The sequence below is a fragment of the Haliaeetus leucocephalus genome, unplaced genomic scaffold (genome assembly GCF_000737465.1).
Source record: "Haliaeetus leucocephalus isolate CR32 unplaced genomic scaffold, Haliaeetus_leucocephalus-4.0 Scaffold722, whole genome shotgun sequence".
Taxonomy (NCBI): domain Eukaryota; kingdom Metazoa; phylum Chordata; class Aves; order Accipitriformes; family Accipitridae; genus Haliaeetus; species Haliaeetus leucocephalus.
In genome coordinates, this window is record NW_010973158.1 from 5797258 (window position 1) to 5811861 (window position 14604).

At 39.1% G+C, this 14604-nt stretch overlaps 1 protein-coding gene across 1 annotated transcript in view; it reads left to right on the forward strand.

Annotated features, from left to right (window-relative positions):
• PPAP2A (phosphatidic acid phosphatase type 2A) overlaps positions 1-14604 on the forward strand; it is a 60260-nt gene that overhangs the window by 22798 nt on the left and 22858 nt on the right. The window contains exon 5 of the mRNA XM_010580594.1: positions 3215-3495. Within this exon, the coding sequence (XP_010578896.1) occupies positions 3215-3495 (281 nt within the window). The remainder of the gene's footprint in view (positions 1-3214; positions 3496-14604) is intronic.

Genomic DNA, 14604 nt, shown 5'->3' on the forward strand with positions numbered 1-14604 from the left:
TCAGAATCTCCCTCTTTGACCACAGCTTCTAGCTCAATTGAAATGGCTCAAGCATACAGTGACTCTGTATCCTTAAAATTTAATTACATGCTGTCAGCTGAGCTAACCTAATAGCTTACTATGGACAAAAGGTGAGGTCCCAGTTTTACCCTGTCTTTTGCCACCTCTGGTGACTTGTCTGAACCAGGATAAGCTAGTGAATTCCCTAACCTGGCAGAAAACAGCAGCTTTCTTTGAGCTAGGTTGAGTGAAATGACTCCTGGAAGAATACAGTATCAGTACTGGGGCAAAAAGTGGTGGGGGCATGTCCTTGGGCATAGGCAGAGGGAAGAGCTGGACCTCATCAGTTAACCATTTTGTGCCCTAAATCTCCTGGGACTTTACTTCCAACAATGGCCCTTCAACAGGGGCTTCAAGATTCCTGTCCAGACGTGGTAAAAAGCTTCAGACTCCACACATGACTCCATGTTGGGTGACATCCAAGCTCATCAGAGCTACGCTTTGAGTAGAGCTAAACACTTCTATGGCAAATAAGATTTTAAGTGTATAAATATTCAAGTGTATTTTAGGAATCAAAGCTGGAAAAGGAGCAGCTACATGTAAGCCTCAGTATTGGCCAGCTGTTTCTCTGGGCTAATGGGCTAAAATCAGATAGGATATTATGGCAATCTAACTCTTTCTTGCACAAGGATTGCATGGATTTTTATCAAGCTTCCAGCATAAAGGTCAACTTGTACCTTATATTTGCTTTTGGGTTGAACATTTTTTTTTTTCCCCTGACCGTAGAAATGTGGGGCTGGGAATCAAAACTGTGACTTATTGTTACGGAGGCTCACACAATCAAATCCGACAGGTGTTAAAACAGATTTATTCTTCAGTGAAAAGTTAGAACTCCAATAACATTAGTGAACCACAGGATCAATGATGTAAGGGGAATGAGTGCTACAAAGCTGACTTAAGAATTCTTAATATTAAAAACGATGACTCAAAATGTGCATATCACTGACCTAAGAGATGGGGGCTGCAGGAGTTACCTAGGGCCACATCCCAACCCAAGGGGGAGACCCCGACTGCAGACCTGCTGCTCTGAGGAGGACTGAATCGAAATGTCCTGCAGCGGGGCCCTGTTTATACCCTTGTTGAATCTGATCTCTGGTCATTTTAATCCCCATTGGCCAAAAGGTCAACACTTCTGTGTACCTGGCGCGTGTCAGATTGGTCAGTTCAATTTTCAACCTGCAGTCTCTAGGGTTTGGGGTTTTTTCCTCTCCTTCCTGCCCGGAGAAGTTTCGTTTCCTGTCGGGGCGGGTGTACCTGCCACACTTACCTAGTTTTCCTTTTCTTGGAAAAACTGCTTCAAAAACTTACAGAAATACTTCTGGAGCAGATGAAGCTTTTTTTTTTGTTTTTGTCTGTTCTATTAACTATCAAGTGGTTTATGCTGAAAGATCCTGTCTGTTAAGATGGGACTATTGTTTTCACCCTGTTACTACCATTGGTAGTGAGTATTACCTAAGAGCAGCAGTATTTGGTCAAACTTAAGTCCATCTAGCTTGTTACCTCATTTCTAGCAGCGGTTAAAACAGGTGAGGGAGGAAGAATAGAGTGAGCAAAGATTGATGTTCTGCCCTCAGTACTTTGCTACCAGCCATTTGCAGCTCAGGGACTTCCTGAGTCAGAAAAGGCTTCAGTTAATATAGTAATTTTTAACGGTTGTATTTCTTTTATCAAATCTCTGTATAAGCCTGTATGAACATTTAGCTAACAAAGTTAACCTTTGTAACATCAGGGACCATCTTTTAGTTGTGAAATCGGGCTTTTCTGTCAAGATGACTTTAAAGTCGGATGGTCAAAGCAAATGTTGGTGTCCTTTATTCAATGCTCAGTCAGATTATTGAAGATGAATAATACTCTTTGATGTCTGTGTCCTGTGAAGTAGCTGCATTGACATCACCTAAGTTTTTGTCACCTCAGTTTTGATAAGTGACGTTCTTGCAGGTTTTGCAGCCGGGTTCTTTAAAAGGGATTAATTGTGTACCAGTCAAGGCTCTGATATTTCTGCTCAACTATCCTCCATTAAGAGGTTACTCTCTGGGATGGGTAGATTCTGTATAAGAGCTTACCAACATCTACTTCACTGAAAACTTTCTCAGCTTTAGTCCACGTGCTGGTGTTTCTCTGCTTCAGTCCATGTTTCAGTATGGTGCAGGGTGTAAAACTTCAGTGTCACGCATCTGATGGGATTTTCTGTTTGCCTTAATGTACAAAGCTGCTGACAGCTACTTTGTCTGCCCAGGTGTTAGAGTGTCTAATAACAGCTTCATTCACCAAAGCTCTGCTTTGCTGGGATCCTGGACTTGTCACTCTCAAGTGACAGATGGAGCCATCTTTTAATCTTTATAGGATTTTTAAAGCTCACTTTTCATATATGCATACAGTCCCCCACCCATCTGATCATCTGTATGAGTCAAACCTTTTTATACAAAATGGGACCATCTGGTTCAATATCCAACCTATCTGGAATGAAGTTTTGTACTTTGTTTAAGTAAGAACTTACTTTCTGCAAAAGATAAAGTTGCGGGAAAACAAAATTAAATCTGCTTTCCTGCCAACACTTGATACACGTGATGCATATACTTTAGACATGCAGGGTGAAAAACCCTTGGAAAGACCTCAGTAATGCCTGTCTTTCCCTACTCTCATTAGTTTTCTCCCCTAAGGATTTAATTTTCCTGAGGAATTGGAAATTTGTTTAAATAACTGGCCTTTCAGATCCGGAAAGGAAGTCTAGACCCTTCAGAATAGTCTCTAGCTTCACAAAAAAACTAACTTTATGATGAAATAGACAAATTTTGCTCAGCAGAAGTTAGCTGAAGAAGACTCAATGTAGAATAAAATGTAATACTAGAGAAAATGTTTCTAATTAGGGCCATGCCAAGTAGTATGGATAAATGTTACTCTGAGAAGGCTTTGTTTAATCAATAATATTAAGTTCAACATGAAGCAGGGTAAGGTAAAAGTTTTTTTTCTAGTACATAAAAGTGTTTAAAGTTTGGGCATGGTTAATGCTGACTCTTGGAGAATTTAAATGTGCAGCTTAATGTTTATAAAAAGTAAATTTCTGAAACTACATGTCTGATTATTAACAATAGAGTAATATCTTTCTTTATAAGTGATTATATTTCTTTAACTGTTGTCCTTATTTCTCTTTCAGATCATCCTAGGAGAGACTCTCTCTGTCTTTTATAATCATTTGCACTCAAATTCATTTGTCAGAAATAACTACATAGCCACTATTTACAAAGCCATTGGGACCTTCATTTTTGGAGCAGCTGCTAGCCAGTCGTTGACAGACATTGCGAAGTACTCCATAGGTAGACTGCGCCCTCACTTCCTTGCTGTGTGCCAGCCCGACTGGACACGGATCAACTGCAGTCTAGGTTACATTGAGAACTTCTCTTGTCAAGGAGACAAAGCAAAAATCAATGAGGGAAGGTGAGTCTGACTAACCTCATGTACTTGGTTGTGAGACCTGTTTCTTAACTTGGGATGATGAGTTTGGTATTGCTACTGGATTTTTTGAGCTTCTCCTAGAATAAATTTCTTGTAATGAATTTTAAACTTTGAGCCCTGTCTAGACACTGGGATTTTTTCTAATTTGTGGAAACTCGTTTTATTAGTGTACAGAAGAATGCATAAATTATTGTGTATTCATTTCTGCTTTTTTACAAAATGTGGGTGACGTTCAGTTTTGATTGGCTTCTATTTATGTTTCTAAAATGTCTGTGCATCCCAATTGAGAGAAGAATTTAAAATCTGCCTTTGAAATTAGATGTGGAATAAAAATGAAAGTAGTTCTGATTTAGAATGATAGCAAATAAAACCTGGATGTATCCATATAAAAATATGGAGGACTGTTAAGAGAATCACTCTACTCAGTTCTCTCTCAGTATTAGGCATTTCATTACCTTACTTACCTGCCAGTTCAATTGCAGCAAGATAGCAGGGAAACAAAAATGAAGCATCTGACACATTGGAGTTTTGTCACTGTGTTATAAACAACAGTGTCTTAATGCTATTGGAAATGTTAAAGTATGTTCAGAATAATTTCTGTTATTAGAGTTGCTTGAGCTCCCTGGAAGCTTAGTTTTAGAGAATCTCCTTGCTAGCCTTTTTCCAGAAGACCTATATGCCCTCTTAGAACTTTTCTCTGTGTGTGTGGTTTTTAAATACATGTGTATAGGTTTTGTTTGCTGTCCTCTGTGCTCATTTGCTCTTCTAGCATGTGTCCCCTATGAATCTTTCAGTAGCATGCATGGTGTCCCTCAGCAGCCACGGGGAAAATGTTGCATATTGATTTGGTGGGGAATCAGATCCAGCTGCAAGTCATGCACAGCAGCTGTTTAAAGGTGCTAGAAGCAGTTTGTATTTTGAATGGCTGATGGTAGTAGAGGAGCAAGTGCATGATGATAGATACACAGTATAGCAGATAATCCTAAAACGAGCAGAGCTTCATGCAGGTAGCAGATAGACAAATTGGAGTTTGGTCTTTGAGAGATTAGAGGAGTGTGTTTCATGTACAGCTTTTTTTTTTATTACTAATGCCCATAATTGTGCTTAGAATATTTACTTACTCTAAGCTATTCTAGACGCTGATTATTGGATGGACTTTCCTTGCCTGTGAGTAGCTCTGTAGAGTCAGAATATCCACTAGTAATGTGTAACTTATCTCTGTTCCAGGAAACATGCAATGTACTTCTGAAGACTTGTAATTGTCACTTTCTCTGTGACTGTCAACTTCAGTTTGGAAAAAGGCAGAGTAAGCAAAGGAGGATTTTCATGAAACACAGAAAACAAAGAATTCCTAAACAGCATGTCTGTCAGCTTTTTCAGTATTACTGACTTTCCAAAGATCTGACTTATACTAGAACAACCTTAATAATTGGAATAAAGGAGATGCTGCCTCCCCCAGGATTACAAATTGTCTCGGTATCTTGTCAGCTTTGCAAATTTTAGTGTGGTGAGTTAGCAGAAGTACTTGCCAGAAACTAACTCTTTAGAGTTTAAAAAAAGATAAAATGGTAACTTGTAACACAAGATGGGGGCAATACAGGGGGGTTGTTTGTTTGTTGTTTTTTTTTTTTTAATATATTTTACATTGTGGCAGGGGTAAAATGTTTTACTTTCTTTGCTTCAACTCACTAAAAGTGGTTATTTCTTTTTATTCTACTACTATGTGAACAGATACTTGTCTAAGTTTCAAATGGGATGCGTCTTTAAACAAAATTGTACATCCTCAGGTGCTTTGTGAAACAGAATTGCATGGCTTTCAGCATGAAACTGTGGGGTCAAAATTCAACTTGGGTGTAGCTCTCAGTCTTCAGTTGAACTTCTGCATGAGTCTAAAAATGCTTCTCAAATGTAAAGGGGGAAAGGGAGAAAATTGGAGTCAATTGTAACGACTAAAATGGTCCTGAAATAAAATGTTCTGGGTTTTGGGGCTGCTGAAAAACAGCTAGCTCATCCTCAAACTGGTAACCAGATTTTTGTTGTATGAGAACAACAAGGGGGAGCAATGGCATAGCAATCACTTAGTTTTTGTTCTTCCCTGTGCAACTAGTGCTTTGACATCTTGGACTTCCATATTGGAAGCAAGATTTGCCTATCATCTCTAAACTGGTGAGCTGTTAGGTTTGTATTCCTAGCAATTGTCCTGTTCCCTTTTTCTGTTGTCCCTGTTGCTCCCTAGAAAATGATGTAAGAAGGCTCTCCTTTTTGGTCAAAGCTTGCCTTGGAAGTGATGACTTCAATGGGGGCTCACTTGCGGTGTTTCCACTCTCAGCTGAAGCTTTGCATGCACAGGAAGCTGTAAACAAAAAATAAGTTAGTGAGTGGTCAAAAAAGGGTAGATTAAAGTGGGAAATTGTCCTGTACAGGTGGATGTCATGGATGCAGTGACCCAGTAAATCATTCTGGGTTTCTTAAGGAAATTGGGCCCTACATCTGAAAGGGTGGTTTCAATGATCTTGGGTCATGTGCCTACATACCTTACAGTTAATAAGCCACTAAGAGCATGGAGTTTGTTTGTGGTGAGTTTTACAGCAAGTTGGAGGAGGTCAGTACGCTCTCAAACTGTAACCCGGAGGTGAATTTCTGGATCAGTTGGACAAAATTATTAGTGGCAAACTTATTATCAGCTACCCTCATTTGCATAAAAGAAATATGCGGGTAGAAATACCAATAAAGAATGAAGACAGGACAATCATAGTGTTGAATACAAAACTATATGTTCTGAATTGAACCTATTATTCCTGTGTAGTAGTAGAACTTCAGATTGTTTTTGAGTATTTTTAGATATTCATGCTCAGTTATACAGTCAGAAATACAAATATAATCTTTGTTTACTATTTCTTAATTCGTAGCAGGAAAACAATGCTTCCAGTATAAAAATCCATTGTGTGCTTCTACTATGCATATTGTACTCTTCTGTTTTGTTCTCCTACCTTCTCATCCCTTCTCATCATCCTTTCTCATAATTTTATATTTATCAAAAGTATAAAATAGTTTTGGTATGCAGCATCCCTGAGTAGATCAGAGCTCTTGGTCTGAAATAGAGTAACTGGGTGTGTGTTGAAGAGGTGGGTGTAAGGTGGAAGTCTCTAAAGGATACATTAGAAGTGGTATAGAAGTTAGGTAATGAACAATTGTTCCCACTTCCTCTAATAGTAAAAGTGGAAGCAAAACATTTGAAGTAGTTTCTTATTTTTATTTTTTCCCACATGAAGATTAAGAAGATGAACTAAGCTGTGGAATTCTTTGCAGTGCTGGGATGTGCAAGTTTATAGGTGGGTTCAAAAACCCATTTGAGCAAACTTCTAGAAGAATAAAACCAAGAAAACAACCTATGTTTCTGGAAGCCTCTAAGTTATGGTTGGAGGCTGAGAGTGTTTTCCGCAAGAATTGTTGCATATTTTGTTCTAGTACTGGTTTATGCAAGTCTGATGTTTGCAACGCTTTGCAGATGTCTACTATGTTCTAACATGAGGACATGAGGAAAAGACAATTATTAGTCTTTATTGTTCATCAGTAATGGTAGTATTAAAATACATGCTAAAAGACATATATACTTTATCATGAATGTAAACCAATGGACTTATGCTTCATTGTCTAAATAAAGCGCCTGTGGGTTTTGGTTAGTTTCAGTAAGGTTTTACTGTCTAACCTGAGCTTAATAAGCTGATTCTTGCTGACTTAAGTATCTTGTTTGCTCTGTATCATGCTGAAAACAGCCCTCTTCAGTTTTAAATAGCTTCGGTTCTCCTTGACAACTTTTATACTGTGTTTGTGCTTTCAGTACTACTGGTGGTAAACTAAGCTGAGGATCGCAATCATAGTTGTGTACTTAGTAAATCTCATTCATATTTGTTGAAAGATGCATGTAAGAGTTGGCATATATTGAAAGCATGTAGCGCTTGCAGATCTCTAAATTATGCATGGAGATCACTAGTTGTATTAAAAAGTGCTAGTTAAGTATTAGCATTAGAAACTGTGTACTTTTCTGTGTCTGTAAGACAACCCTTTCTTCAGGCAGTATTTGGCATTTAAGCTAGACACAGAAGCTTGGTATGAGCTACTTCACTGTCTGAGGGTGAATGTCTTGCACAGAACTGTGTTCTCAAGCTTTTATGAAGGTGTTGCTAGGTTTGATGGCAACTAGTTGTGTGTAGAGCTTTGTAATATTCCATTTAAGTAAATATTAAGCATAGTAACTTAATAAAGGTGCTTGACCTGTGAAGACGACTCTTCTTTTGAGTATCAAAATAGCAAAGTTCTCCTTAAAGCACGTAACACAGTTTTGTAAGATGCATATTTTTTAAAATGTAGTTGCACTAGGCAGAACGGTACAGAATTTCATATCGTGTTTCTTTTGCTGGGAGACATTGGCTTGTTTTGGTGTTTTAGAAAAGTAAGTTTGATACACAAGCACCAGTTTTAGTGTCTATGAATGAAGAGAGATCAAAGCCAAGGGGTCCTCCTGTCACTGGTGCTTGCAATCAGCATGTGACTTCTAGTATACCAGTGTATACTCTAATGCTACTGGATTGCATTTAAGGTACTTTCTTTAGCGCCTATAAAGATAATGACTTGCCAAATAGCTGGTTCCTTTTTCAAATCGGCAAAGTAGGGCTCAGTAAAATAGGTAGGCGTGATAGGCTATAACCCTGATTGAGCAGGGATGTGAGTGAGCAGTCTCTATTAATCTCTGATCACTTTGGCTTTTGCAGCTCCCCATCTTGTTCAATTTTTCCTTCTCTTTTCGCTTGCTGCTGCTTACGGTTGCCTGGCTTTGAGTTGGTTGGCAAGACACCCAGATTCCTCAGAGGAGTAGGCAGAGAGGACACTGAAAGGACAGATGATGACTTCTCCATTCCTTATTGGTAACTAAGGCATACCTCCCAAACCTGTCTGCTCTAGCCAGTCTGTGGCAGATTGTTTGTGCATCCTGTTTGTTAGCTTTCTTGCATCTGAAAGAGTTCATAGAAACCACAGATGTTGAGCACCAGGGGCTGTGAATTAATATTTTGCTGTTCCTTGGTGAATGTACTTTGCTGTAGTTGCTGGTTGTCTGTGTGAAATGAGTTTGTAAACAGTGAAGCCTGAAGCTCTAGTAGAGTAACAACGTAGAACATCAAGAGCTTCTATTTTCCTCTAGTATATGAATTGTGGGATAAGTCTTCAATGCTCTCAAAAAAGCCTTTATTGTTAGTTTATCTTAATGCTTGATTGATCTGGAAAAACTTTTTGGGGCTTCTGGTGGGGGGGGGGGGGGGCAACTTTAAAAGCTGTTTGTTTAGTTATGCTTAGATGTGTTGTACTTCAGGACTTCAAGATGGTGATGGGTGTGCCTTCTAACTGTATTATTAGACTGTACTGATATATAGTGTGGCGATGTTAACTGGTTGCTCCCAACTCATTTGGGCAGTCATGAGTTGGTAATTCTACCTTTATGACCTTTGTGCCAACAAGCATTGGTAATCCCTAGGTAGCAGGATCTGGAATCCAGGAGACATCCTTGACCAGGCCAGCCTGAACCTGGAACAGGTCAGCTTTAACTGTGTCTATAAACTTGGACTGTCATCTTAAGCAAACAGTGGGTATTTCTTACTGCTTGTAAATCCAATCTCAAAGACAGTAAACATGGCTTAAGTAAAGGTGTTGTCAGTATTTTTTTGAGGAGGATGGGAACTTAGTTATTGAAATAGGTTTTTCTCTCCAGATTTATATAATCCTTTCTACAAGCAGGGAAAAAATAAAAAACAAACAAAACCCCAAGCCTCCCCAAAACTGAGCAAAAACTCCTCCAAACAACAATAAAAGATCCCCCACAAGCCAAGACTTCTAGTATTGAAGAGTTGTGTGTAATTGAAAGAACATTTGAATGAGAGAGTCTTTTTTTTTTTTAATTCTTAAACAATGTAGCAGGTGCTATATATAGTTTACAGTATTTTTAGAACTTAATTTAGGATTGTGCTGTCACTTTCATTTTTTATATATATATATATATTTTTTTTTTTTATAAACTTGGCAGCACAAACAGCACACTAAAGCCTTGTGTGGCGGTCAGGTATATTGAGTCTGATACTATTTAAACTTACATTTCATCCACAAAATGTTAAGAATAAGTGTTGTAGCATGAAGTATGCAGTATTATTAGTCAGTGTCTGCTGAATATTTTCACAGGGACAATCATATACTAGGGTGGAAATAAGTAAGTTCTAGTTACTGCTGGTGGAAATGATGCCTCCCTAGAACTTCAAAACCTTAAAGCATACTTCCTTAAATTTTCTGATTTTAGAATCACTTCCTGCAGTAATAATGTAGGAAAAAAGTAGGTTTGCAATATCAGTATTCAATAAGGAATGTGAAACACAACTGTAATGCTGTGTTGGAATGTATAACCTTTGAAAGCAAAAGGGTTTTAATTAACGTGTCCTTCTCACATGTTCAATGTACCTGATTTGCTTGTTGTGCCATAGTGGTCACAAAAGTCTCTGAAACAGAAACTAGTTGGGACCAATCAATTTAGTGGATAAAAGTTTAAGAATCAATTCAGATACATGGCAATTGGGTTATGAAGTTATTCTTCATAGTTTTGGGTTAACATAAGTTTGTATTTTTAATACTGTATTTCAGGATGGATGTTACCTGCAGATGATGATGAAAACTCTTTTAAAAAAAACTTTTCTAAAATGTCACCAGAGAAAGTAACATTTCAGAAAATAAACATGCTGGCTTCTCTTAAAAGCTAATATTTTCTACCTTTTTGAGTATACCCTAGAGATATCTTATAAAATTCTGAACCGTTGTCTTCCAAAATTTTCATTGAACCTTTTCTTACTGCTGAATTGATTCCCCCTCCCTGCCCAGTATCGTTAATGCCCACATCATCCTGATGACTGTGGAGACCTTGTTACGATGTCTAGCAAGAATGGCTTAAATACTTTGGGTATGTGGCTGGACGCTTAGGAAGCCTTTGTGTATATACTGGAGGGAACCCCTGGAGGTCATCTAGTCCAGCCTCCAGTTTACAAGCAGAGCTAACTATAGTTTTGACAAAGCCCCACGCATCCTGATTTGTTCAAGAGCTCTGGAGGTGGTGATTCCACAGCCTGTCGGGAAAATCTATTCCTTCAGTCCTTCTTGACCTTTTTCTGACCATCAGGGGGACTGGACCCCCTGCATCCTTAGCATGGCTTCTTAGATGTCTAAACAGCCTCACCATGGCATCATCTACCTTCTTCAGCACCACTGGATGGCTTGCATCCAGGTCTCATGGACTTGCAAGTCCAGCTTTAAGTAATCATGGTTAGATCTTCCTTGACTAGATAGTACCTCTCTCCTCTGAACTTTACTACTAGGCATGAAGACCTAGGAGGCTGAAAGGATCTTTTTGGAAAAGACTTCAAAACCTGAGGCAGAGAAGGTATCGAGTACATTTAGCTTTTCTATTCCCTTTGTCACAGCATAGCTCACCTGGTTCAGTGGTGGGCCTGTGTTATCCTTGTCCTTGTTTTGCTGCTGACCTGCCAGCTGAACACCTTCACATTGCCCTTTGTATTCCTCACGAGCTCCAGCCTTGGCCTTCCTAATTCCTTCTCTGTGTGCTTGGGTGATGCTTCAGTACTTGTCCCTGGTAGGCAGTCTATTTCTACCTCTCATGATTTTGTATCTAAACCCAGTCAGATGTTGCTCACTGATCAAGATGGCCTCTTGTTATTCCTGCTTGTTTTCTTCTACAAGGGGATGGAATGTCTTTGTGCTCTAAGGAGATTGTCCCTGAAATCCTGCCATCTCATGGTTACTGCAAACAAGGCTGTTGCTGACATGTCCAACTAGTTCATTTTTGCTCCTGAGTAAGAGATTAGCAGAGAGCATTTTTCCTGTTAGGCCTGTCCAACAGCAATGTCAGAAAAGAAAGCTGTTGAATTGCTTGCATCTTGCCGTGTTGCCCTTCCATCAGATTTTGACGCAGCTGAATTTCCCGAGGGGAAGCCTTTCTGGATATGAGATGCCCGAGTTCTATTCCTCCAGTCTCTAGAAATTTTAACCTGTACTTCAGTGTTAGAGATGACCAGTCTGACTAGTGGATTCTAACACATCTTGGGGTTGTCCTCCCCTCCTTTCTGTGTACAATTACTTACTAAGCCTAAAAGGAAGACATAGCAATTCTTCATATTCTTCAGCTTTGGGCAAGACTTGAACCCTGGCCTCCAACCATGTAAGTGAGCTTCCTCCTTGCTGAGGAATGACTTTGCATTTCCTTCTTAGGCATCTCCAGCTGTACCTTATGGTAAGTTAAAAGGAAAAGTGTCAACATACAGCTTAATTTCATGAGTCCTTCAATTCACTAACTTTTACTCTGGAGCTGATTTATTGAGCTCTCATTTAAAGTGCAGATTTGGAGGCATTCCAGTCTTCCTGTCTCTTAAAACATTTACCGTTGAGGTACTGTTGGCTTGTTTCTGTTCTTCTATTGAGAGCTTTTTGTCTTGTTCATATATAAGGTCTGCTCCAAACTGGATTTCATAAATGCCAGATGTGTCCCTTTGTGATGGAGTTTTATTGTCCCTTTTGGTCTGCAACTGAAAAATCTGGATTGAATTTCAAATCTGGATAATTGCTGGATTCAGCGTTTGTTTTTTTCAAAAGAAAAAAAAGTAGAAGTCTTCATGAATGCAGTTCAAAACTTTCTTTCACATTTTTGAAGCTGAAATATTGCCACTAGTTCCATAACAAAATGGTTTCAGTGTTGTATAAGGAGACAGTTCAGATTTCAGCTCCTGAGAGTGGAGGGGGTAGTATTCATTAAAGCAAAGAAATATATGTAGAATACATCTCACCCCCTGCTTTCTTCATGCTCTCTGAAATGGAGAAAGTAGAGGTATTACACACGTGTAACGGTGTTCTATAATCTTCAGGTAAACCAAGCAGCTTTTTTTATTCCAGGAATGCAAAATGCTTAATTATCATGCTGCTGCTATGAAATGTGGAACAGTTGGGAGATGGGAAGGCATAAGCATAACATGTTCCTCCTTGATTAACACACTACAAAGTTGGGAGTAGAAGGTAAGGGTTCAGATCTTTTCCAGAGAAGGATGTGAGAATATAAGTCTAAATAGTTTTTTGACAGATTAGCCCTTCAAGCGAACAATTTTAGCTATGATAGCAGGTTTCTAACTAACCAATTAAGAGCGTGTGTGTATTATGCATGTGCATACATACCATGTCTTGCATAACCTCTGCTTCTGAGCAAATAAAAGGTGGTGCAGCTGATCTGCAAGTGAGTACTGACAGTGGATGTACTTAAAAGTGTTGCCTTAATTCTCTTCTATAGTATATGTTGAGAGGAATTTGCTGTTAACTTTTTGTAGTTGAAGCTTGAGTGATGTTGTGAATCAGTTCTGAGGGCATGCTTTAATTTTTCAGAGCTTTAAAATCAAACTAGAACAAAGTCATTGTTTTATTAATTGTTCCCAAAATCCATGTTCTCCCATAAGAGGACAGTTGAATATAAAGGAGGAGGAACAGTGCAGTGGTATGGGTATTCAGAAGACAAACTGGATGCCAGCATGTTCATTTAGGCTGCTAATGCCTTCCTCTTGTAGTCATGCTAAATTTGGTTGCAGTGTGCAGTACAGTTTGCTGATTCATCCTGTTGCTTTAAGACTAGTTAAACTAATTTCCACCAGCACACATTCTTATACAGTGTAAAGTTGTTTGATTGGTTTGTTTTTTTCCCAAGTGTAATAGTCCTGGGCGTGTGCTCTTCATCTACCTGTTCAGGCTTCCTCAGTTTACTACAAATTTTTCTCGGATGCAGTATTGATTGCATTTTAGTTGAGGAGTGCAGGTTTGTCCCAATAATGCAATCACTGACTTCTAAATACTTCTGTTAGATATCACTTTTTAGCTTTTTCACTGAGGATGGATATTGGGGTGGGACCTGAAGGTTCAGAGATCTGGGTTTGGAGGAACACTGAAAATCTGGTGAATAGGGAGATCTAGGAAGCTGTACTTTCTGGCTTATTTGTCAGCTCACTAAGCACATACACAACAGTGAAAACTTTGATCCTGAAGTGGTAAATATTGAACCATGGTGTACAAGTCTAGCTACTTTTGAGGCACTCTGTGTGGTCTGAACTCTGTTAGGCTCCAAAGCAGACTTGTGCAGCCAGCAGGGATGTGTATGCGTGTGTGAACACTTTCTCTGAAGTTGAGTTCGACGTTGGATAGTTGAAGTTCTCTAATTTCAGTCTGTCACTTTGTTCTGTTTGTGGTAACAGATAACACAGCTGTTAAAGCTTCGTAATTGTAATTGTATTACTAATGTACAGATTCATATTACGCCTCGGATGTCTAAAGGAAAAAAATGGTTCCCTACTTCAGTTGATGTATTGCTCCCATGCTGACTGCACTCAAAACAAGCTGTGTGTACTCTGCCATTGCAAACTCAAAGTGTAATCTTCGAAGAAGTCTTTAGGAAATTAGAGCTGACTGTTTTGACCTTTATAATTTATTTCAACACAATTGCCAAGGTGGTGCCCTTTACCAATAATTTGCCAGGAATTTTATTTCAGCTTTGTTTAGAGGTCTTTTGCAGGTTGTACTCATGCATGCCGGTAAGTGCAGCTAAATCATTTGGAGCAGTTCCCAGTAGTTAGGCACGTGTGCCAGACAGCTGGTATGGGGCTAACCTGCATAACTTTGTTTTGAAGTTCAGCCAAACTTTTGAAACTCTTATGTTGCCTGTTCTAGGTACACCTTCAAAACTGTAACTGTGTTCAAAAACTAATAAAAAACCCCCATCCAACCTCCCTCCCCCAACAAAAAACCTTCATACATTACTTCCATTTTAATGAATACTTTTAATGAATACTTTTGTTTTCCCCTGTTTCATTAGATAGCCTTTACAATTGGTTTGCTGTGGAGTTTTTAAACCTAAGCCAAGAGACTGGACACTTGCTTCAAGTTAACCCATCTGTATTAAACAATTGTTCCTGTCTTGTCCGTCCCCCCCCGCGCCCCCCCCCCCCCACCCCACCC